Source organism: Ylistrum balloti, unplaced genomic scaffold, assembly GCF_031769215.1.
Source record: "Ylistrum balloti isolate Yb309-2 unplaced genomic scaffold, AGI_CSIRO_Ybal_v1 Utg369918, whole genome shotgun sequence".
Lineage (NCBI taxonomy): Eukaryota > Metazoa > Mollusca > Bivalvia > Pectinida > Pectinidae > Ylistrum > Ylistrum balloti.
In genome coordinates this window covers 40,729-67,217 of record NW_026782037.1, presented here as the reverse complement: position 1 = coordinate 67,217, position 26,489 = coordinate 40,729, and the positions used below count along the sequence as shown (strand labels likewise).

Below are 26,489 nucleotides of genomic sequence, written 5' to 3'. Positions count from 1 at the left end.
AGCCCCTCTGACTGGTCAAGCTAAAACCGTGACCGCATAGCGAGCTGCCCTACACGGCCCTCTTAGCTAACACGTGCGCACACATAACATCCAAATAACAAGAGATACAAACTACACAGGGTAACAGATGGTCACCAGGTGGTCAGAGTTCAAGATCTTATTCCAAATAACAAAATCATGCAAGAGCCAACTTACATAACATTATCATGTGAAGAACATCTGTAGGATTATGACAATTATACATATATATATATACATGAATATATAAAGTAACCATCTAACACAAATGTATTTATTTCATGAAATAAATGATATTCTACTTCTCCTTAAAGATCACTTGAAGTCCCTACCTCCCAGACTTGCTAAATGGTCGCTACCTAACCTGCTGGTTATATCACATATGTGTATATAAGTCCGTGGTTATATCAATATTGACAACACACTAAAATATATCATTAAAACAAAATTATCATGTTTTATGGTCTCGCAATGATAAAAATACACCAATATAACCGGAAGGCTCCTTCCATGAAAACTTTTGTATTGTAATGTCTGGAATCTCGAGAATAAAGATTAAATTAATTACGGTTAATGTTTGCGACACCGAAATCTGTAATGCAAAAGCGAACAAAAGAATTACAGAAAGAAATAAAAATGTGTTGAAGATTTAAAGTACTTATCAACTTACAATGAAAAGATTTACATAAAGTAGTATAGACGTAGATGTATACTTCAGCTCAAAACACCCCAACTTCTTCGGACAGGGCTCGCCACCAAATTGTGATCAAAGAGAGATTGGAGAAAATATGGCTACTGTCTGTTAACAGCTTTATATGACTTGGAAATCTGATGAAATCGAAATGTAGCGACTACTCCCTTATACAAAGGTAGAATTATATAATTATTTGGTCACGTGTTTACGGGGTGGTGTGTTTAATTGGGGTATGGTATCTATAGGAGATGCGGCACATATGTGTATACTTTCAAGTTCAGTCAAGTACTTTCTCAGTTGATGGTGGATAAACATTTATTCCGGAGTTTTTAAATGCATGTATTGAAAGTTTCCCATATCTCGCATTCAACGGCCAATATTTAGTGCATGAATGATCTATACTTAAAGCGTCTATTCAACTTTCGCACGATCGATTTAAACCACGGACATGAATTACTACCAAGTGACTGCTTACAGGTGGTGGTGACGAAATTTCAGCTGGCATAAAGGTAGCTGTTGGATGGTCGAGCTAGAGGATTTACATCCGAGATGGAATTGACACTGCTGCTGAAGGTCGTGCTGATTATGATACCACTGCCAGCAAATGGTAAGCGAGTCTCTTTCTTTTAAGCAGGGTTTTATTTATTTTACAAATTACTTTAAGAAATGTTTATCAACAACAGGTTGTCTAACGTGTTAGTTGTAGAAATCATTCCTCAATTTCTGTTTAGTTGGTAATAATGGTAACAATCAGTAATGCAGAATGTATATTGGTATTGTGTATAGAAAAAAAATTAGTGAGAAGAAATATTTATATTTAAAGTGAACTGAGATGCCAGTTTTTTGTGGTAGTTTCATTCATCATGTGCGATACTGATTGGGAGAAAAATACATTTCATGCTGTAAAAATATATAAAGTATATAATAGTAGTATAATATATAATAAAGTATCACGTGACTCCTTGGCCAATATTAGGATACTTTAGAAAAAAAGTCTTAGGCACAGCTGCATTTTAAGTACACTTATAAATAAATGCTTATCACTAATAAGTTTGTGTATATGCTATTAATAGAATATTAATGTTAATAAAGAATCTGTTAAATCAATAAAACTAGAGGATTTACAAGAATACCTATATTGTACTTACATAAATAAATAAATTATACATTTTGTATATGATATGTTCACAATTATTTTGATGATGTGAAAAAGACGTTTTATTCAATGGATGTTCAGGGTAAAAATGTCTGTCTTTCAGTCTGTTTTGTAGAAAGATCTCGCTCTTTTTTTCCAAAATCAAAAAATAACTGAATATGTTCTAATTTTTTCAATTTCGTTCGAAATTAATTTGTTTTATTGTCCTTTATATATTGGAATTTGTGTTAGAAGATCGCTATTACATGACGTATCCTTCAGAGTCTACACATATATACATATAGATATGACGTATCCTTCAGAGTCTACACGTATATATATATAGATATGACGTATCCTTCAGAGTCTACACGTATATATATATAGATATGGCGTATCCTTCAGAGTCTACACGTACATATAGATATGACGTATCCTTCAGGGTCTATACATATATATATATAGATATGACATATCCTTCAGGGTCTATACATATATATAGATATGACGTATCCTTCAGGGTCTATACATATATATATATATATATATATATAGATATGACATATCCTTCAGGGTCTATACATAGATATAGATATGACGTATCCTTCAGGGTCTATACATATATATATATATAGATATGACATATCCTTCAGAGTCTACACATATATATAGATATTATGTATCCTTCAGGGTCTATACATAGATATAGATATGACGTATCCTTCAGGGTCTACACGTACATATAGATATGATGTATCCTTCAGGGTCTATACATATATATATATATATATATATATATATATAGATATGACATATCCTTCAGGGTCTATACATAGATATAGATATGACGTATCCTTCAGGGTCTATAGATATATATATATATAGATATGACATATCCTTCAGAGTCTACACATATATATAGATATTATGTATCCTTCAGGGTCTATACATAGATATAGATATGACGTATCCTTCAGGGTCTACACGTACATATAGATATGATGTATCCTTCAGGGTCTATACATATATATAGATATGACGTATCCTTCAGGGTCTACACGTACAAATAGATATGACGTATCCTTCAGGGTCTACACGTACATATAGATATGACGTATCCTTCAGGGTCTATACATATATATATATATATATATATATAGATATGACATATCCTTCAGGGTCTATACATAGATATAGATATGACGTATCCTTCAGGGTCTACACGTACATATAGATATGATGTATCCTTCAGGGTCTATACATATATATAGATATGACGTATCCTTCAGGGTCTACACGTACAAATAGATATGACGTATCCTTCAGGGTCTACACGTACATATAGATATGACGTATCCTTCAGGGTCTATACATATATATAGATATGACGTATCCTTCAGGGTCTACACGTACATATAGATATGACGTATCCTTCAGGGTCTACACGTACAAATAGATATGACGTATCCTTCAGGGTCTATACATATATATAGATATGACGTATCCTTCAGGGTCTATACATATATATAGATATGACGTATCCTTCAGGGTCTATACATATATATAGATATGACGTATCCTTCAGGGTCTATATATATATATATGACGTATCCTTCAGGGTCTATACATATATATAGATATGACGTATCCTTCAGGGTCTATACATATATATAGATATGATGGTTTACTTGCAGAGATATTTGCTATTAAATTCCAATGTACTCGGTCCGTCAATGCTGTCATTTTATTGAAAACACTACAGCACGCACTGAAACATGTCTATATTTGAAAGAGTATTGCAAAGCTTCGAAACGACTCGGAAGCCATTCAAGAAATTTATCAACTACTTTTCTCTTTAGAAGCAAGCTACTACCCGATTATCTACAGGTTAATTGCTTATGTGCTGTGGAGCAAACAGTCGATAAATCTACAGGTCTGAAGCTGTATAGATTTATACAAGGAACTCGGCTGAAACTCGGCCGGGCCACTTTTTATTTATCTATCTTTCGTGTTTCTTTTTTATTTACTTGTTGTTTTCTCGAATCTGAAATATTTATATGACACTTTTGAAAACCAAATCATTTAATGTACCAAAATCGTTTCCCAGCACACAGTGTTGTTTTTTTTATTTCACCGCTGTATCGTGTCACCACACCTCTTGACCAATATTAGGAAACTTTAAAGAAAAAAAAATCTTAGACACGGCAGCATTTTAGATACACGAATATGTATGATTATTAGCGGTTAACTTGTAATGATGATAATAATACAACTATAGTGTATAGATAAAAATTTAATAAAAGCAAATGTAGGAAAATTGGCAGACTGGCTCAGTTTTGATTTCGGACAATGAGTGCCTTATATCGTATCACGAGATGTAAATTTGGTTAATGTTAACCATTAATCCTATCCAGTAGTTTACCAGGCTGTTTACGTACTAAGACTAAACTGCTATTGACTCGCACTAGTCAATTGTAACATTTTATTTAAAATTGTTGTCACAAAAACCACACCCTTGAAACACCGAACAAATAACGTTTCAATGTCCATTTTCTATACAGCTGTGACCTAAACGTAGATGAGCCACATTGACATGTTACTCCACGAATTTTAAATTTCCGATGTCAAATATATTTTCTATAAACCGGAAAGAATCACTGAGTTCATGCTAACAAAAACAGTAAATTTTAATACAATGTCAGCCCTTGAATCCAAGGTTTAGATTAATGAAAAACTTATGGAGTAAAAAACTGGAAAGTGAAAAGATAAGTACGTAATTTAAAATCCGTTTATTGTAGTGATATTTCTACTGCATGACGATAAATAAAACCACATGAGAGATCGCGTTAGTACCACGCAAATATCATTAAAACTAATTTTTCGTTACTGAGTGGAACTAATTTTGCATGATCCCGGCATCAGGTAATCGTTGAAATATATTTAGTTATCATGTAATCGGCTTGTTATCCAATGGATTGTAATATTTTTGTTTATATATTTCACTTGTGTTATGTACCCTCAAGAATTTTTGATTGGCTGCGCCATACAGATGTCGATTATGATGCAATGATATGGACAATGGCCTTTCGTCAAGAATTGAAATTGCGAATCAAAATGGCTGCCTCCATTTGATTTTGTCATTTACAATTAAATTGTAAAACATGTGATTTATATTGTAAAACATATGAGTTTTATTGTAAAACATGAGATTTATATTGTAAAACATATGAGTTTTATTGTAAAATCTGAAATTGATATCGTGAGATCTTTGATTTTTATCGTAAATCTTATTATTTAGTTGTTTAAACTTTTTTTTTATATTCAAGATATTGTTAGCTCATCTAGCCCTGCTTGGCAAATGCCATTCTGCTGTGTGCGTGGTTAATCCGCGATTCCTTCCTCTGCCCCTCAGCTTTTCCTACAAGTAGCTACTTGTCATGAACGACTGAGCAGATTTTGAACAAATACAATAAGAAACATTGATGGGATCAAATAGGGACAATAGAGCAAATTCCATACAATCCAAATAGTTGTTTTGAAAAACTTCAATGAACCCTATACACTGACATAATATTTTTTACATAACTTCCATAAATTCTAGACGTCACCAGAACTGCCACATATTTTGTCGATGTACAAAGACAAATAATTTCTTATAGCCAACAAATTGCGGAAGTGACGTATTTATTTATATATTTGAAAGGAATAAAATCAACACGACAAATGTATTCCGCTGATGTTTTCAGGCCTAACAGCCATCTCAGGCGATACATTTATTATCATTTGTCATTATTATTATATATATAGATGAAACTTAAAAATGCTTTGTGTATCGATAAGATATTTGATAAGAATAAAATCAACACGACAAATGTATTCCGCTAACGTTTTCAGGCCTAACAGCCATCTCAGGCGATACATTTATTATCATTTATCATTATTATTATATATATAGATGAAACTTAAAAATGCTTTGTGTATCGATAAGATATTTGATAAGAATAAAATCAACACGACAAATGTATTCCGCTATTGTTTTCAGGCCTAACAGCCATCTCAGGCGATACATTTATTATCATTTATCATTATTATTATATATATAGATGAAACTTAAAAATGCTTTGTGTATCGATAAGATATTTGATAAGAATAAAATCAACACGACAAATGTATTCCGCTAACGTTTTCAGGCCTAACAGCCATCTCAGGCGATACATTTATTATCATTTATCATTATTATTATATATATAGATGAAACTTAAAAATGCTTTGTGTATCGATAAGATATTTGATAAGAATAAAATCAACACGACAAATGTATTCCGCTAACGTTTTCAGGCCATGAAAACGTTAGCGGAATACATTTGCCGTTTTACTTTTATCATTTTCAAATATATCTCAGAGGCAGTACCCTACACTGTAAGAAACGGCAACTCTTCTAGAGATAGTGATAGTACCTTGTTCACATTTGAGAACATAACATTAGTCATTTGGATTGCCAACGATTTACATGTGAATGACAGATGTCTTCGTTGAAGCAGAAGACGCTTAGTCTTCCAGAACACCTAGTCTTATTCTCCTTGTAATTTTGCAGGAGTCTCCCTGTAAACCTTTGTTCCCTAAGTCTAAGTCTGATTGAATTTGAGTTTGGATTATAATTTTATTGACATGATTTACGTTTTTAAGGTTTTTTTTTTCATTAAACTCTACAAGTAAAATCTAGCACGTGCTGACAAATATTATGTAGGGCACATTTGAGAATTCATACCAAATGTTATCAGTCACCATTATACTTGTTTGGGAAGACCGTGTAAACGTAAGACTTTTCAACACCATATTAAAAGAACCTTCTTTTCTTGTCCCTTCTTCATTCTACCACTCTTTTTTTTTATTGATTATTTCAGGATAATATTATAGATGAAATATTCATTTATTGTATATATAAAAAAACGATTTAGAATTTGAAGAAATTATGTCCCTAACCAAACATTGGGATTTTAAAAAATCAAATATACCAGTATGTTTAGCTGTATTTATTCATGAATCTTTGTAAGGTGACTGAGAAATAATGATATTACTTTGTATATACAGGGGCAGATTGTGCAGCTGGAGATTATGCTGGTGATAACACCCCAAAAACCAGAAGCTCATCAGACTTTAGTACAAATGGTAAGTCTATAGATATACAACTATATATAACTGGTTGTACTCTGAAAATGAATTCGATGAAAGATTATCAATTTCAATAATAAAAACATTTAAAAATGTACATGTAACAATTGCAAAAAAAAAAAAAAAAAAAAGTAAAATATTACAAAAGCTACACAATTGAACAGCATATTTAAATTTTACTTTAGAGTTAGATACAGTAAAATCAAACGATTAACTTTACTGCATCCTACAGTCGTTTCGTCTTTCTAGGACTTGTATGTGATGCTAAGGACCTGGATTATAAAGGCTAGACTTAAGAGCGAACGAAAAAATAGTCCAGCTGTAGATGGGGAGATGCTTCAGCCCCGTAATCCAATTAATTTCCTCATTATCATATACTTGATCACTTAAGGAAAATATCAAGTACATGTGTATATTTTCAACCGTGGCACTACTCAAATGAAGTGAAGCTTACATACTTGTCGTGGATTTCATCTGTCCTAGAGTTCGTTTAGAGCACTCATAAGTTTCACCTGTTCAAGGGTTCGCTACGAGCAGTCGCAGGTTTCACCTGTCCAGGATTCGTTTAGAGTAATCACAAGATTCATCTATTCAAGGGTTCGCTTGGAGTAGTCGCAGGATTCGTCTGTTGAAGGATTCGTTAAGAATGGTTGCAGGATTCTTCTGTCCAAAGGGTAAATTAGAGTACTCACCGGTTCCGTCTGTTCAAGGGTTCGTTTAGAGTAATCGCAGGATTCTAATGTCCAAGAGTTCGTGTAGCGAATCTCAGATTCCACCTATCCATGAGTTCGGTTAGAATAATCCTAGGTTATACCGTACCAAGAATAAGTTCACATTACTCGTAGGTTTCACTCATCCATGAACTCGTTTAGTGTGCTTGCAGGTTTTAAATTGATCGATAGGTTACCATAGAAATCAAGAAATCTAATCATAAATATGTGTTTCTGTTTAATAGGCATGAGCCTGCTAACCGAAGACACAGTTCCTTGTACTTGCGGAGTTGTCTATGAATGGTTATATTATGCCAAAAGTGTGAACACTGTTTATTTTCAAATTTGGAGGGGAACTGGCACAGCAGGCGAATATGAGCTAGTTGGTCAACACCAGCACACGCCAACTGGTACGTACTATATCATTTACGGGAAAAAATCAGACACAAAATAAATCACTAACCCACTTAAGGATTAAATAATAGCACAGATGGCAATGGGAACTTTCTATTTATCATCCAGGGTCATTTGCTGTTGATATGAATGTTATTGCATTATCCGTGTTGATATCGAGTTTATTGAACATGTTTAAATACATAAAGACAGTCAAACTACGTTATCTCGAACTTTTTATAACTCTAACACCATGTATAATTCGGTCCAGGCCAAACTTAATACTTAACATTCTATATTATTTAAATAGAATGATGGGATAACTCTAAAGTTTTCTTACGGTTCCGCTGACTTCGAGATAGCGAGGTTAGACTTCTCGCCAGTCAAAAAAGGATAATGTCAAATACATTTGTATACAGTGATAAATAAGAGATCTGCTTGTCTTAACACAGACTATACTTTTAGCCCTACCCCATCTGATTGGGCTGCCATTCGTTGTACGTCTGAAAACGATTATTATTTTCGCTATTTCTTGGCTATTTCTCAGTATGTACGTTCCGCTAGGTCATTAACTGTGTCCTTCTGATTTTAGGACTAATCAGAAGATCAAAATGGCGGCCATTTCAAATGTTGACAATGAAAGGTTGTTGTCGCTATTTCTTGAGAAGTGGATCTTTCTATATCTAATATGTATTTAAATATGTTATATCGATAGCTGTTTTGATATTGAAATTGAACAAAAAACAAAAAAAAAAAAAAAACAAAAAAAAAACAGCTAACAAGCAGCCAGTTGGGACTATAACAATGTTCATTATCTCATTTCTTGAGAAGTGCTTAATGGAAAAATATCAAATTTTATAAGTAGGTCTCTCTTGTTTCCCTATTTCATTGCAATTTTGCACTGTTCATTATAGCCTAACCAAAAGAGCAAAATGTAAGGGATACATTGTTTCCAATGTTCATATTTAGCTTCCCAGTGGTCCCTAGTTCCGCCATTTGATTTCAAATTTCATATTTTAAAAAGAAAAGCAGTAGGAAAAAAGGACAAAATCCAACTTTTAAAGAATTATTGAAGACCAAATAATGATGGGAGTCAAGATCCCCCTGGAATTGCTTGTCATCAAAATGAGTTACAGTATTAACATTTTTCACTGAAATGAACCCACTTTTCTTCAGAATGGTTCAATTTCCATCAGAATGGTTCAGCTTTTTATAGAATGTTTTTATAGGAATAGGTCAACTTACCACAGGTTAAACGTTGTATAAGAATGATAGCAATGTCATACAAATGTCTCTACCTTTCATGTGAACGATTCCATCTTTCCTAAGAACGGTTCGAGTTATCATCAAAATTTAACCTAGAATGATTCCTCGTTTTCACAAGAATTGCAATGTTCCCACCAGGATGTTAAAACATTTCATCATATTGATTCGTCTTTTCCTATAAATAGTTTTGATGTTTTACAACATTGTTCCACTTTTCATGCGGTCAGTTGAAATTTTCAGAAGAACATTTCCACTTTCCATGAAAAAATTATCCAATTTTCATCAGGTTTGTTTCAATTAATCAGAAATTGCATTAGCATAAGCTCAATTTCAACAACAATTCAGACAAATGTATGGTAAAGGTAAGGTAATCTGTACTTTACAATCATACCATTTTGATTTCAGCTACTGGTAGTAATACTGCCACGTTTACCTCGACAGATCGAATCTCTGTTAATGAAAATGACATTATTGGCTGGTATGTATAGTAAGATATTAAATATAAAGGTGTCGTGTTTCCATGACCTAAATAGTCGTTCCTTTTACGGAGATTCGTTTCTCAACTCTGCTGTGATGTTGCCGTCTAACTTTCGGACAGTTATAGATTTGATATTTGTCCTACTTTCTTTTTTACCTGCTTGACTTCGCTTAGAAAAACGAAGACATGCCAATGGAATACTAGCTTTTCGATTGTCCGATATTTGTATTTTCCGCGGAATAATCTGTTCAAGATTGAAAATCTCCAGCCATGCCTAATTTTATGATTTTACCATAGCTTAATTCTTGTCATTAAAGAGAATAAAACATTTATCAAAATTTATAGGTCAGGAACAACAACAAAATACCAACATGCAAATGGATTCATAGTCTTAACTCACATTCATTAAAAACTAAGGCAAAATATAAACAAAAGATTTACACGAAGACACTTGAAAAAGTACAAGGAGAATAAGACCAGGTGTTCCGAAAGAATAAAAGTCCTCTTCTTTATTGACGACACACATGATATAAATTTTGATAAATCCAGGTAAGTAATGGCGTGTTTTCAAACGATAACAACAATATATACAACAGAACAAACAGGCAAATTAACAAGCATTAAATACGTCCAGCTTCATAGCATACAAATAAATAGAATATTTCTCAATGGCGTCACTATAACGGCCGTAAAACTTCATTTATTTCACTACCAATCTAAAATTAAGATACAGTTGATCAAAATAATGATTGAGATTGCGCAATAAATTGCTTCGTCCTTTTTCGAATCGGGAATGACGTCAAGGTGCTAAATTTTTTATACGTAAAATGCTACCGTGGAAAACCAAAAATAAATGTCAGAAACCAGAAGGTGCAATAACCCCAAAATTCAATATGTAGTCGTATTGATTGATTTCAAAAGAAAATCAAGCAAATGTGTTTGATATTGCCCTATACATTTGTATATTCTTAGTTCATACAAACTTAGTCACGTTATCATTAAATGAGAAGCAAGTCTGTCTAAAGGAAACACAACCACTAATTATGGCATCGAACTCATTTCTATTGTACAAAAGGTAAATGTGAATTGCACCTTCGAAATAAAGATTTAGAATTAGATTTATTAGCCAAATGATGAAGTGAACTGCATCTTACGTGTCCTGGCGTGGCTAAAGTGTTAGCACCGGGATGGCAAGTGGAAGCGTTGAAAATCATGTAAGAAAACTTACGCTTCAGTCCGAGATGCTTTTTATATAACACATGGACCCAACAGATGTTTTGGGATTATTTCACGCCCTAACATGTGAGTTAATACTGCACGGATATTTCAAACAATATGACACAGTTTCGCTAGTCGGAGAAAATTCCTACATTACAGTTTAGAATACGTATTTCTGTGATACCAATGACATGTACAATGTACAAACATAATTTGTTGTTGAGCATGTCGACTTTTAAACATGATCGTTTGAATCAATTGAATGTATAATTTAGGTGGGAAATCGAAATTTATTTTCCCACCATACATTACATTTGATTTCCTGACAACCAGAAAAGGTTCATAAAGACCCCCAGGAAAATGATTAAAACTCATCGCTGTCATTGCCATTTGCGGTGATCATATAAATAATTTAATATTGTTAATGTTATGTAATATGTTTACTGAATTGATACCAATGTTAATAAAAGGTATTCTCCTGGTGCATCGGTAGTAAGTTATAAATCAAACGGAGGCGGTCCGGACTACCGGACGTCTACTTCGGTCGGAGCATTGACAGTGGGAAACACGCACGACTGGTCCGGAGATGCTCTGCAGACGGGAAAACGATTCGGATTCCAAGCTAAATTACAACCAGGTAAATTTTACAATACCTGTTTTTCACATTCTGTATTGAAAGAAGAGATTTTTGTTTCTCCTTAGAAGAGTATATCTTGATTGAACGGAATTTCCTTGTCCGTACCGGAAGTTATAATCGACTAACACGTGACGGACCGGAAATTCACACTTCTTTTGACACTTGATTTATAAAAATGGATTCATCTACAAAACTTACTACTTTTCCTGTCGATAATTTTACCATTGCCTTTGCTTTTCCCACTTTGATAGTCTTGGTATTTAGGCTGTAATGAGGAGTAGCCTTTTGATATTCAGTGATGTCAAAATTATTATTTTGATGAAATTAAATTGATTTGGAGTTGAAATAAATCCCTGTGTGTGTTTTTTGCAACTTTTTCCAAGAAAGGTGGTTGGCGACACAAAGTTGATAAGTAGCACAATACATATTATTTTTTCTGAAGTTAAAAATCATGGAAAGATTATTATTTTTTGTTTTTCACTCTCTATTTGACTTGTTTGCGTTAAAATAAGACTTATTTTCGTGATGAGCTTTTACTAGTATACTAGCATATAATAAAGGTGAGGTACTATTTGATTTTGATGTCTTATCTTCAAGTTACAAGACTTTCATTGATTACTCATGATTTTGACGTGTTTTCATATTCAATTTCTTGTAATGGATTCTCCCTTTCTTGGTAGCTGTACCCCTTAACTACAAAAGGTAGATAACTTTCTCTTTTCGCGTTTGATTCTGGCAGGCTCTACCCCTACAATAACAAATTTGGTAGCCTCGACCTCGATCAGCGACATTTCGGCAGCTGGCTTCCTCGTATATACCCTTACAGTATATGATGATGACGGCGACACGATTACAACTTCAATGACGTCATCTTCTACAGAATTTAGTTTTGATACAAATACACGTATGTAACATCCTTCATATATATTTCTTTAATTTTTGTATGATGCTGTGGGATGCATGAACTGAATCTGTGAACCATTTCACATGACAATCATAACTTAAAAGACACCTGTGACAACAGACAACTTCAAAGGTTTTATACCAAGGTAGTATACGTCCGGACTATTCAGATATGTGCAGATGCATTCGGTATAAAATATATTCAAGGATTGCTTTTGTATCTTTTGTGGCTGCTGAAGCAATTCAATTTAAATCCATCGATACAGGTACATATATATATATCTTCACCTTTGGTTTAGATTTTCATTAGAGAAAATTCTTACTCGTAGATGACTGAACAGAGTGAATAACATCATCAAAAAGATTAGATGAGGAGCCGTACTATACCGGCAACACTAGGGTGGGGGTGTCATTGACGAACACCATGAAAAGATAAATGTTACAAGAGAAAATAATTAAATTGATAATTTTATTTACTTTAAGGAATCATATCTATCGTATAACATTACAGCTAGATGTCTTACATGTCTTAAAGTATTTAAACCTTGTTTATGTTAAGTTTAGGGATAAAAACAAACATCGCGCATGAATAGTAATGAATAGACCCTTTGTCTTTATGCAGCACACACATATATCATTCAAACGATAAATTTATGGAGTCTGTTCTGAACACTTAAGCAATCAATGGTTCTCGGATTTTTTATTTTCTCTTCAGTTGAAGTCACGACGCTCATTAATACAATTGCTGCAGGGACGTACACTTTGACGTTCCAGGTTCAGGATCCTTGTGGGAAAACAAGCACTGGAACTCTAACAATAACAGTGGAGAATTCGGTAAGTCCCGGAACCCTTACATTAACAGTACAGAATTCGGTAAGTCCCGGAACCCTTACATTAACAGTACAAAATGAAGTAATTTCCGGAATCCTAAAACACTAACGATAACATTAGTTCCGGATTCCTAAGAAGAATATAAGAGGTTTCGGTAAGTAACGGGAAACGACAGTGGATATATCAGTTGGGAATTCCAAAATTGAAGAACTGATTATTACAGAAATCAGGCAATTGATTAAGTTCCATAAGATTAACAAAGATATTTAAGGGAATTCAAGTATGGATATTGTACAGATTTCGATAGGATTGAGAATCCCGATGGTAGCATCAGAGGATATCAAATGTTCTGAGAACCTAACAACATGATTAGAGCTGGGAGCAAAAACATATTTCCGAGATCGCAACCAAAACAATGATAAAACATAGTTCCTGCGAAATTGAGCGACTGTTCAGAATTTCACACCTAACCTATATTTGCCCTTATATCTCTTATATTATCCAAAATGTCTTTCGATCTCCCCAATATAAATCCAAATGTGTCGACACAGTATTACAAGTATTATGTTTCCCATCTTCTGCCTATACAAACAGAATATCTATATGATTTTTTTTAAAAATATCTGGATGTCTACATTATTTTGACAGCCCCTGTACATTACCAACTTGCCGAGTTATGCCGTGGTCAGTCAGGATTTAACCGCCGTGACACTCCTCCACAGCTTGACAATATCAGACGTCTCGCCAACTGATAGCATCGCCAGTTGTACCTTAACTTCTGCCCCTAAATTCACTATATCTATTGTGTCTGGAACAAGTAAGTGTTTAGTAAATCATACTTTATATTGCTATTTTTCCTCTGACATTCATTACTATTGAATAATAAGTCTAAACTACAATCACATAACATAGAATGTTTAATATTGTATGGTAAAAATATAACAACCTGATCATAATCAAAACTCAATTCCATAAAACTGGGGAAAATAAGGACAAAAGGAAATTTTAAATGGGGACGCCTGAAATAGTGCATGGATAGTAAGACCAAGTGTTCCGGAATGTTAGACATTTCTGCTTCATCGACGTCGACGACCTTGGTTATCTCCAAGAAAGTAATATGTTCTCAACTAAAACAAAGTATACATGTTTTTTTCCCTTTTTTATTGGCTGGTTACATGTTATGTGATCGACAGGCAATTTGATTTTCCGCCCTGTACACAAACAAATCCCATTGTAAACAGAAAGAACCCTTTCATTCTCTTTCTTCGCCAAGAAAGCTGAACGGCGGTACAAGTATGTGGTTGTGAAATATACCGAAACGTATTTCATAAAAAACACGTCCAAATAAAAGAATATATATGTCTTCGAGGTTTTTGGTAAGATCATCCGACAGACTATTGGCAGACTTGGCGTTTAATTTCACTTTCATATGTAATACTGACGTCTTCAAATACCACGAAACCAACAATGACAGCTTTCGGGTTGAGGAACGTTATGGGGAAGTTTTATGGTCGTCATAGTGATCTCATTGAGACATGTGCGACATGAAGCTGGACGTGTTCGATGCTCGTTAGTCTCTTTTGAGAGCGTGACATTACTTACTTGGTCTGACCAAGGTTTACATGGCGGGTGTCCTAGATGAAGTAGAAGACGCTTACTATTCTAGAACACCTGGTCTTATGTACCCTGCCATCCCTTCCAGTTCCAATACCTGCATTATTCTAAGTCAAAATTATTGTTCAAAATATTTTTTCTGTCACGCCACCACATTCTGTATCCAATAGGACCTTGGTTTCTACCTATTTTACAGTCCCAGGATTCTACAACTTCCCTCCTTAATTATTTTTGTCGACTATAACTTTCATTTTATATTTTTGACTATAAATAATGATAAATTATTATTCAGATCTAATACACGAATGTGTTTGGAAACCTCAAAGCAATTCACAAATTATTCTCAAAATATTACTAAGAAATTTCTTTCCGAAACTGAAATCTTCTGAGTGTTAAAATAAATAAATGAATAAATAATTTTTGTGGATTTCTAATTTAAGCATATGGAATATACTCCATTTCAAATCCTGGATTTGACTATACAACAACAAAGAAATACCAGTTTGATACCACCTGCACCGATTCCTATGGATCGTCAGATAGCGGGACCTTCTACGTGTATATTACATCCAACACCCCACCTACATTCTCCAATCTACCAGGTTAACTTTATACAATAACGTTTTCGATATTGTACAAATGATGCACAAAAAAAAAAAAAAAAATATTCAAATGAGGCCGATATTGATAAAATCTGAGGGAACCAAAATCACATAGGAGTAGACTTCAGAAAAGCACTTATTCTCAGACATGATTTTACTTTTATGTACTTGATATTGAGAGGCACGGGTAGTTAACAACTGCCTCATTTATAATAACAAAAAAAAAAAAAAAAAATAACGCTAAAAAGTTGACTGTTGATTTTGCTTTTCAACAGAATAGGGTTGGTTCTAGTTTTTTGATCAATATAATCATGGGCATTGGTATACATATATTGGCAGCAACAACAACGATACCTAGTAGCACACTAGGCGGTACCAGTGTGTATACTGTGACGGCATCTGACGTGGATATTTCGGATGCTATTTCATTTAGCAGCATTACGTGTTCTTCTGGAGGAACATGTCCATTTACAATTACGGCAGGTACGTATATTGTTGATATATAGTATTTAGTGCAGTAATTAGTATCACGTAATCCGGATTCTCCGTATCCGACTCTAACTGTACTGTATAACTATTATGTAATCTCATGATTCTCTATTTTTGTTGTTGTGTATTGTACGCCATATTAAACGTTCAGTTTAACATGCTTGCTGATGTTTTGCCCCAATGAACGCCGCTCAACATATATAGTGCATTATAAATATAATATTGTTACATGTAGTATTTATCCATATTATTAATCGTTTATTATACACAAAACACCCAAAGAAAATATCATCAATGAAAATTCAGAATTAGACACAGTAGAACCACATACTGCATTAAACTATATCATAAAGTTGCATAGTCCTTCAAATACCCGGTAGTTGCCATTATGGCCGAGTTATTTACATGTCTAGCCTCCGGGTCACAAGCCAAATATTTCTCCTGTTGATGTTTCTACTTCGTTTCGTCGATTTTGAGTTTGGCTGAATTTTTGCCAATCTATTTGACGTTAGTATCTTTTCCCACATATACCTAAACTTAATGGTTTTAAAATGACAAATAGACAGAAATACAAGATTTTTGAAAATGTAAGTGTACGCCTGATGAAGCGTTGAGACCTACAAACTTTTCCAATGTGATTATTATTACGGATTTAAAAAACACAAATTCAGTCTGAACAACTTACTTCTGATAACGAATTGTTGTGTTTTGCACTGCTGAACCTTTTGTGTGACTAGTTGAATGCAACCTTATTTCGATTAACTGTTACATTGAAAACGATAGATTGTTGAATTTGATAGAGTGGCTTACCTCATGTAAAACAGAAAATATACCAGCATAACCAAAAAGCCAACAGGAGATTTACCTTTTCATTCTCATGGTTAACAGTTCTTATTTCCATGTAATGAATGCACAGATAATGTAATTTTGTATTATCTATTTTAGCAGGTGAAATCCAGACAAACGCTGATTTGACGTCACTTACCATTCCTGGATATGACTTATATGTCACAATAAGCGACGGCACAAATACAGTAGGACCAAGAACACTAACCGTCAAGATATCGGGTTAGAGGTTTTAATCAAATATCTATTTATCTACTAGTCTTACACGTTATATAACTTGAAAGTCTTGTTCTTTTGAAAATCTTAAGCGAAACATGTTTTTTCTAAGGATATCTTATTAATTCTCACATCAAAATAGACTTATTAATGTAATCAAAATATTTAAACCGCAATTTCTTGGTAATGCTAAAAGAGGTGTTGTACATATTCTATACTTTGTTGAATGTGTGATATAATTTGGAATGTTTCTCGTCAGAAATGTAACAAACTATTCAACTATCAATGTCATGTTTTGAAAATACATACTTGTTACAAATTTCACATTGCTTGTAGAAATATTGTAAATTGCCGTTGACTATCACCAATAACGGTCTGTTACAGACTAGGCATTCTATCATTTTTTGTGAATTTAAAAATATAAATTGATTATTGTTTAGATAGATTAAAGAGATAATTGAAGTTTGGGACTCAATGATACAACTTCTGATTTTTCTCATTATCACTTATGTACATATCAATACATTTAACCTGATGTTGCTTTATTTCCTTTGATATGTTATGATAAAGTATCAATTGTATTTTTTCAGGTATAAATTCGCCACCTGTCATTCAGAGCACACCTCTTACGTTTTCACTATCGTTAATGGAGAACAGTGCACGAGGTGCCTCCGTTTATCAGATAAATGCTGCAGATCCAGACCTTGATACACTTACTTACAGTGCTGTAATAACACCTGCTGGTGAAGGTGCAACCGTCTTCTCATTTGATACATCTAGTTAGTATCCGTAAACTGTGTTGACTGCAGATGTATTCTCCGCTGGTAATCGGAACCGAGCTCTCCATGAACTACATTAATACTTATACATTTGATGGAAATCTCAACATAAAATGCAAACGAATCTAAGATTCTGCTTATCACATAACTTTGCTTTGCAGACTTTTTATAGTCCAAGGATAGAACATCTGAATAGGTGTATCGTTGTAAATTCCCGTTAGATTCTCTTCTTCTTTTGACTTACAATTTTAATGTTTCTTTTCGCAGTCATTAAGCTACAAAATCCGGAAACATGTTTGTTTCTTCCAGGTGGATTACTGTCTACGTCGTCCTCTACAACTGTAGATTACGAGAGCTTGACCAGCACAAGTTTTACAGTGGATGTAACTGTAACGGACAATACACTGACAGACACTTACTCAACTTTCACTGTCAATGTGGTGAATATAAATGAACCCCCAGTGTTCGGGAGCACGACGTACTATGTCAGCGGAAACGAGGGAAACGTAAGAAAAAACATTCTCAAAATGTGGATATGATAGTTACAAATAACATCTCGTGCCGAATTCTAAACAATAAAGTCATCTCCCGGAAATAAAATCATTGTACAAAAATGCTCGAGTGACTACAACATTTCAGAATGAATTTGAAATGAAATTGTGGAACAAACTACGTCGCTCAACTGTTAAGTATTTCTATTACTCAACAATGATGCTAGGGGCCTTAATTTTGCTATCTAGGAATCAATAAAGTCAACAGGGCATTGGGAGAACAGATTATAAGATATCACAAAATCACATTATTCAATGAAATTCTTAGATCTGCTTCCCAAAAATTTTCATTAGGAAGGGATAGCATATAGACGTCGCTTTGTCCGTCTGTTTCTCTTTTCCGTCCGTGATTTCGTGTCCGGGGCCCATATTAAAACGAGGATCATGAAACCAGGTGTATACATTAATCGTACTAAAACGAGAAAAAATAACAAGATTCCACGATTCCATTATTTGCAAACATTTGCGTTGTGGTTCTGTGTTTTAGGATGGAGAAAGCTTCGGCAATCCAGGATTTGTGGTGACTGACCCTGACACTAGCGCTACACAATCCTACTCTGTGGATTGCACCGCTATAGCTATGGATTCCAGCACTGGTGCGGTTACATTGAGTGGTAGTTATGACCTTGATATTTCTGGTACAGCTTCAGTTTTGACATGCATCGCCACAGTATCGGATGGCGAACTGACTGATACGGCACAGCTTATTGTTACGATCAATGACGTCAACGACCATTCACCAGCTTTCGGCCAGTCATACTACACTATATACACGACCATTTACGGAACTATCGGTGAAACAATTGGGAGCATAGCTGCCACTGACGGGGATTTGGGAATCTTTGGTAAGATTTAGCCTGATAGCCTTGTAACTGGTAAGCAAATTATCTTGTAGTTTCATATTTTGGCATTGTCCTTATGTTAATCTTTTTTTTTTTAATTTCTGCCACAGCTTGCAACGAATAATGTGTTGGCATTCTAAGTAATGGTTGGAAAAAACAATATATATATATATATACTGAGACGAAAAAGAAACGCCGGGTACACTAAATATACTACAAATGATTTATTGCTTGGCCTAGAATAATGACACTCGGTCAGGTTGATGTGTTGTTCGCGGTCACTAGGGACACGTGTTTAAAATCACACAATACCTGACCTCCGCTAGCCGTGCGAGGCACGTCCTAAAATACAAGAATCCCGTGCAGGGGAAGGTCATTGAGTTCGCCAATGGAAATTTTCAGTCTATTTGATACTGTTCAAGTATTCGGATTGATTTTTCAAAGTTAGATTCGAATTAAGCAATTTACATCCATGCCACGATTGACGGAAGTCCAACGGGGACAGGCTATAGGAATGCTTTTGCAGGGTCAGGGCCAACTTCAGGTTGCTGCACATTTTGGTGTGCATATTCGGACAATTCAACGTCTTGTCCAACGTGTGCGAGTGACGGGGAATGTCATCGACCGACCTCGAAGTGGACGTCCGCGCGTCACGACGCCACATCAGAATCGGTTTATAAGACTTTCTCGCTTACGTGATCGCCATCTCACAGCTACCGAAACTGCAAATAACACTATAGGCAGTCATAACCGCCATATTCATCCTGATACGGTTCGAAACCGATTATGCGTCAATGGCCTAAGAGTCCGACGTCCCTATGTTGGTCTGCCCTTAACTCCTGCGCGTCGCCAACGCCGATTGGCTTGGTTACAAGCACACTCGCCCAGAAATTTTCCTATGAGGCAATGGAGACGGGTATTCTTCACTGACGAATCCCGGTTCACTCTCTACCGTTCGGACGGGCGACGTCGTGTATATCGACGTCGAGGGGAACGTTACACCGACGCGTGCATCGCTGAGCGGGATATGTTTGGCGGTGGTTCAGTATGTGTTTGGGGCGGTATCTCCTATGGGTTTAAATCACCCCTGATCGTGATTGACGGTAATTTAACCGGCGTAAGGTATAGAGACGAAATCCTTCGCCCAGTTGCCGTGCCATGTGTGCAAGCACGGAACCTGATATTCCAGCAAGACAATGCCCGGCCCCATGTCGCTAGAGTTTGTCAGCAATTTATTGCCAACAATAACGTAATCCCAATCGATTGGCCAGCATTCAGTCAAGATTTGTCTCCAATTGAGCATTTGTGGGACGAATTGGATAGGAGAGTTAGGAGACGTCCAATCTGGTCCAGCTCACACGTGCCTTGCATGAAGAATGGAATAACATCCCCATTGCAAGGGTTAATACCCTGATGAATTCCATGCATAGAAGAATCAGGGCTGCGACAACTGCGTATGGAGGACACACAAGATACTGAAATGTCCGGCCGTGTTGCGCAATACAAGTAGGGTCATCGCTTAAAGTGGCATATTTTTGGCATAATTAGCATTGATAATCGATAGAACCTTCAACAAATGGTTCCAAACAGATGAAATTGTATACAAAAATGAGTGAAATAATGTAACATTAAATTATATCATTTAAAAGAATCTTTTTAGGTTACACGGCGTTTCTTTTTCGTTTTAGTATATATATATAATCTAGATCCGGTGACGAAAGGGAATCGAGCTTAGCTATGTAACTTGTATCAAGACCAGGCGAAACCCGGCGAGATATATTGCCATCAAAGAGTACATTTGCAAATCAATGATGTACTTGTTATTGTATGTTAATTACTGATTAATTAAGAATAAATGATAAAATTTGGCACGCAATCATACGTTAATGTGACCGAACAAGACAAAGAAATATAAATTTTTTTCTTTGAAATCAAGTTCTATGTGGTTCGAGAAATATCCAAAATGGAATGCACGGTAGATATCACCGAAGGTCATATGTAACGCCAATTTATATGTGTTTAACTCAAAATAATTGATTTGAATAGCCTATATGCAAGTTTCTATATTTGTCAAGCCTGAAATTATGCAACCTCTACTATGATATTAGGTGTATATATATATATATATATATATATACTATATTGAGATCATCATCATCAGTAGCAGCAGCAGTAGCAGCAGCAGTATCATCATCATCATTATCATCAGTAACAGCAGCGGTATCATCATCATCATCATCATCATCAGTAGCAGCAGCAGTATCATCGTCATCATCATCATCATCATCATCATCATCATCATCATCAGTAGCAGCAGCAGTATCATCATCATCATCATCATCATCATCATCATCATCAGTAGCAGCAGCAGTATCATTATTATCATCAGTAACATCATCAGTAGCAGCAGCAGTATCATCATCATCAGTAGCATCGTTGTCGTCGTGTATATCACTGTTGCAGGAGCGCTCAGCTACACACTTGACCAAGCATCCCTTAATGATACCTACTTTGGAGTAAGTGGCACTGGTAATGTATACCTCAACAAACTCCTTACGTCCTTTGGAGACGGGACATACTTTGCTTTTACTGCAACTGTGACGGACTATGGCGGACTAACAGGTAATATCCAAATTAAACACAAACTTTTAACGCTAAATTATACTTAATTATAAAAGACATTAGGGCTTCTGCTTACACACAAGAAACAATTATTTGCAGTCATCAATTTTCATAGTTTTATTAATAAAGAAAGTAAAAATTAATTATGTTTGTTTTCCACAATGAATAACCGCAAACATAACAATGTAAAAGAAGTCAAACACGTGTATAGGGATTAAAATGACAGGTATATGTTCTCGGGATCACTATTAACTTGAAAGACTTAATCACCATTGTTTGAAATGTTCCATTGGTCTCTTCAGTAAATACATAAAGTTTTAGATTTCTAAGATAATAAATAAAATGTGAGGATGATGTTGATATACAAGTATCATAATTCCCGTTACGTTGAACATAATTACAGATGCTGAGTATAGATATAAGTGCATTTTTTTCAAATATTCTTTGGTTTCAAGACACAGCAAATGTCGTTGTCGTTGTGTACATGACTACCACTGCTCCGACAACCACTACCACGGAGCAGTACATAACATTCTTCGAATACCCGCCAAATATTGTTTGGTTTACCGTATTCTGGCTGACAGCAGTCTTTACGACTGCCGTGTTCGGATACCTGATTTACAAGCACGAGTTTCTGCGACAGCTCACTTGTGAAGATTTTAAGTCTGTGTTTCGAGAAAAGAAAAAAAGGTAAGCGATTTGATATAGAAAAACGAATAATATTCTAACAAGGCAGATTTAAATTCCAAACACCTATCTACGTTGTTTTATTCCTCTGTAAACACAAGTTTATTGAGACTTAAGTTCTTTACCAAAAGTTTTAGTTCCTATCCTTACACTCTCTTTTTTTGTCCGGGACGACAACTCTAGATAATAATTGCTTCTTAAACGTTAGTTTTCATGTGTTTATCAATACGTCACAGCTGTATGACGTGTTATGCGAATCTTTTAAGATTGTGACTTCCCAAATATGAAACGAAGAACGACCAAATTATCAGGCAATGATGACTTTGAAATAAGGACGTTTTCAATTTGAAGAGAAATATTAATAATAATACATATTTGTTTCTCACAGAAGCATTAAAAGGAAACATCGGAAGACGAAAAGGAAGCAGTTAGGTAAATATTAAGATCGACATGTGCGTTATCCTTGTAACAGTCGAAAGAGATATAGTACATGTAAATAATGTGCAGATAAACTTATCTGCACATTTTGTACCATTCAGACCACTCTATACCCTTTAAGGTATTCTCGAAAACATTAAAACACAGTTTTCCCAATTAATAAGACTGGATGCTATTATTTCTAAAAAAAAAACTTTTAAGAGAACTGGTTATTTTCGAAACGAAGTAAAATTTCTTTAGGTAACTTCAGTCTTGGAAGCCTCCATTACTCACACTTACCTAATATCGTGCAAAGAAATAGAATAATTCTGCATGAGATCGCTATGAAGATTTTCATTTTAACATATCTAACAATCTGTCTCATCAAATGTGTCTTGAGTTTACAATATATGTTTCAGCATCTGGACATAGAGAGAGAGGAGGTGTGACGTTCGCCTCGCCCAGCATGGCAACACATATCAACACTAAACTATAAGGGCTTACCTCTGGTATTATGGACATGGAAAACTTTCCAAAATTCTGATGATCAAATATTTGCCAACCTTCAGGCACGAACACAAGAACCACACCAGTATCAGAATTTGACGAATATTGGTGGTTACTGATTTTCTGATGATCAAGTATCGCGTATAAGGACACTGGAAACTTAATAACTCATAACTGATGTGCCTTATATCCTGAGAGGTGGGCGTTGCTAATCAAACATTTAACACCCTTGTCAGAATTTAGCCTTATTTTCGCACAATTATTACATCAACGACGACGGAAGTTACAATGGTGACTTAACATGATAAATAAGTTAATCCCGATTTCAATTTTTTTCAACTTCTTTATTTGTTCACGTTGTTGTTTGTTATCTATGCCATGATATATCCCTACACATTAATTTCATGATTTCATCTATACCTCATTATATTTCGTTTTGTAATTTGTCTTATCGAGTTCGAGGCTTAGTTATGTTTATGTGTAAATTATATGGTAAAGTACAGTTATTAAGTGAACAACTTTAAAGTTCATGTTTGGATAGAAAAAATGATGAATTAAAAAGGTAGCATATATTTGAGACCTGATCAGTAAAACAGTGCAGAGTCGTTAATGGACCACTTCTAACTAATAAACACGTAATTAATAAATTCAAATTGGTGTACATTGTATGTTTCTACAGGTTCATTAGGCATGGACAAGTAAAAAATACCTAATGGTTGTTTTTTAAAGGGGTGTGACCTGTTTTCATGTTTTGATCTTTACTTCGCAGAAATAAATTTGAACAGATATTTGTTATATGTCTGAACAAAAACTTTATCTCTTTGTTGTGTAGAATATATATTGATATTAAAGAACGACATATTCTTTGTTGGTGTGAAACAACTGATAATGAACCACTTGAAACGACAAGTGATGATACAGCAATATTCAACAACGTCTGCGGAAGACTTTATAATTTGGATTCTAATATAACATTAAGCTTTACGTATTATCGGCATACAGGTACAATGGTCGACATACGGATCGGTCTACGGAACACTAAATAATAAAGTAGTGAATGAACAGCGAATTGGCATAAATTTATTGAATTATGAGGGTAGTGCACCTCTCCATGTTCATTTTGACATTTTCCCGATCACTTTGTCACCTTTACATTTAGGTCCTTAGCATCACTGACGAGTTCTAGAAGGAAAAAACAGCTGTATGATGCAGTTTAATTCATGGTTTGGCTCTACTCTGTCTAATTGTTAATTGTCAAAAGGTGCTTTTCACTTCTTTATATTTTGTACAAGATTATAAATCAATACCTAGCTGGGTAATTTTTTATCATCGCATAATTAAAATGCTTTAAAAACATAGAAACAACCACATATGCCTTAAGGAATTATAAAAGACCAATCAACACAAACAGAAATAATACACTAAAATGATTATCAGATCATAACTCAAATAAAAAACCGACGAAAACGTGGGCTAAATGTGAAAACAGAAAGATTACACGGAGCCTGCATGTCACGGTGAACCTACATATTCTATACTAATAATATGGAACAATTGATTGAATCTTAATTGAAACTCAAAATTTATGACACTAGGGCACAATTCAGCATATACAAATACCCGACTTTTTTGTGCAATCATCCAATATTTATTTTTAATCTTGTGTGCATTTCGCCATCTGCCTTAAAATATGTCGACACGTTTTATGTCGCCACCTTTGTTACAACAATTTATCATCAAAGACAAGTTCTACAAGGACGAAACAATTGTATATTTAATTCACTATTTGCTGTTTGTTACAACAATATATCATCAAAGACAAGTCCTTGAAGGACGAAACAATTGTAAATTCATCAAAAAAAGTCCTAGAAGGACGAAACAAGTGTACAATGCAATCTAATGCAATATTGGACAACATTGTATTTTCTAAATTTGTATCGCATGCCACGTCTTAATTCATTCGAGTAGTGGCACGGGTCAGAATTTACATATACATTGTAGTGCTGTTTCGTCATTCTATGAATCGTGATTGGTGAATGCCTCCATTTTAAAAGTGAAGTCATATTCTATATTGGGAAGCGCAGTAGCCCTTAATGATTCAATAAATATCGATATTGTCATATATCTCTATTCGAAGAAGTTGAAGCGTAGAACGCAAGTTACGACAAACTGCGCAGACTTGGGTCAAAATTTAGAGATTTTATATTATATACATTTTCGTTTCACATTGCGATAATCGTATTAAAGAATTTAATGTGACAAAAAAGCTAAAGATCAGAAAATGATAGTTATCGATAAAAACAAATATAACTACAATACCATAAACGTGATTGTTGCTGCAAATTGACTTCGTGAAATTATAGTAAATACTCGGTCATCTTCGGTTCAGTACGGTATATATCTCGAAGTATGACGCAGTCCCTATTATATATACAATATACCATCAGTGTCACATGTGAATCACCGTTGGTGTATTGGCCAGGGCGTTAGGAGTTGTGTGTGAGTAGAAACATCACCGACGTATGATGTGAATCAAGGGAATGCACTACAGAAGTCACGGTAATGTAAGGTAGGTCATATATACTATTGTCTACGTCGATTTCTATACATCAAATAATTAGCTCACATCTTCATTCGTTTGCGATTAAATTCAATAGATATATAAAAAATAATTTTAAATATAAAATAATACATTTATTAATGCATATTTTAATGATATTCCTAACTGCATTTTCTATTCAATATCCATGGTCTGCTTTCTGTAACAAGATAGAAAGTTTTGTTTCAAATTCCTACATCAGGTCTAAATGCTAATGCTACTGCATACTGTAATATTATTTTCGGATCAAACTGACCTTAGGG

General features: G+C 34.6%; 1 protein-coding gene across 1 annotated transcript; it reads left to right on the top strand.

Moving 5' to 3' along the window:
- The first annotated feature begins 1,261 nt into the window (after window positions 1-1,261).
- On the top strand, window positions 1,262-23,616 carry LOC132546874 (protocadherin Fat 4-like). The gene is made up of 18 exons (XM_060210601.1): window positions 1,262-1,319; window positions 6,939-7,016; window positions 7,975-8,139; window positions 9,794-9,866; window positions 11,555-11,721; window positions 12,461-12,625; window positions 13,340-13,458; window positions 14,104-14,272; window positions 15,510-15,671; window positions 16,011-16,154; window positions 17,106-17,228; window positions 17,813-18,001; window positions 18,311-18,507; window positions 19,040-19,397; window positions 21,858-22,016; window positions 22,472-22,706; window positions 23,092-23,135; window positions 23,540-23,616. Exons 1-18 carry the CDS (start codon window positions 1,262-1,264, stop codon window positions 23,614-23,616), a joined length of 2,682 nt encoding a protein of 893 aa, XP_060066584.1.
- The last annotated feature ends 2,873 nt before the right edge of the window (window positions 23,617-26,489 follow it).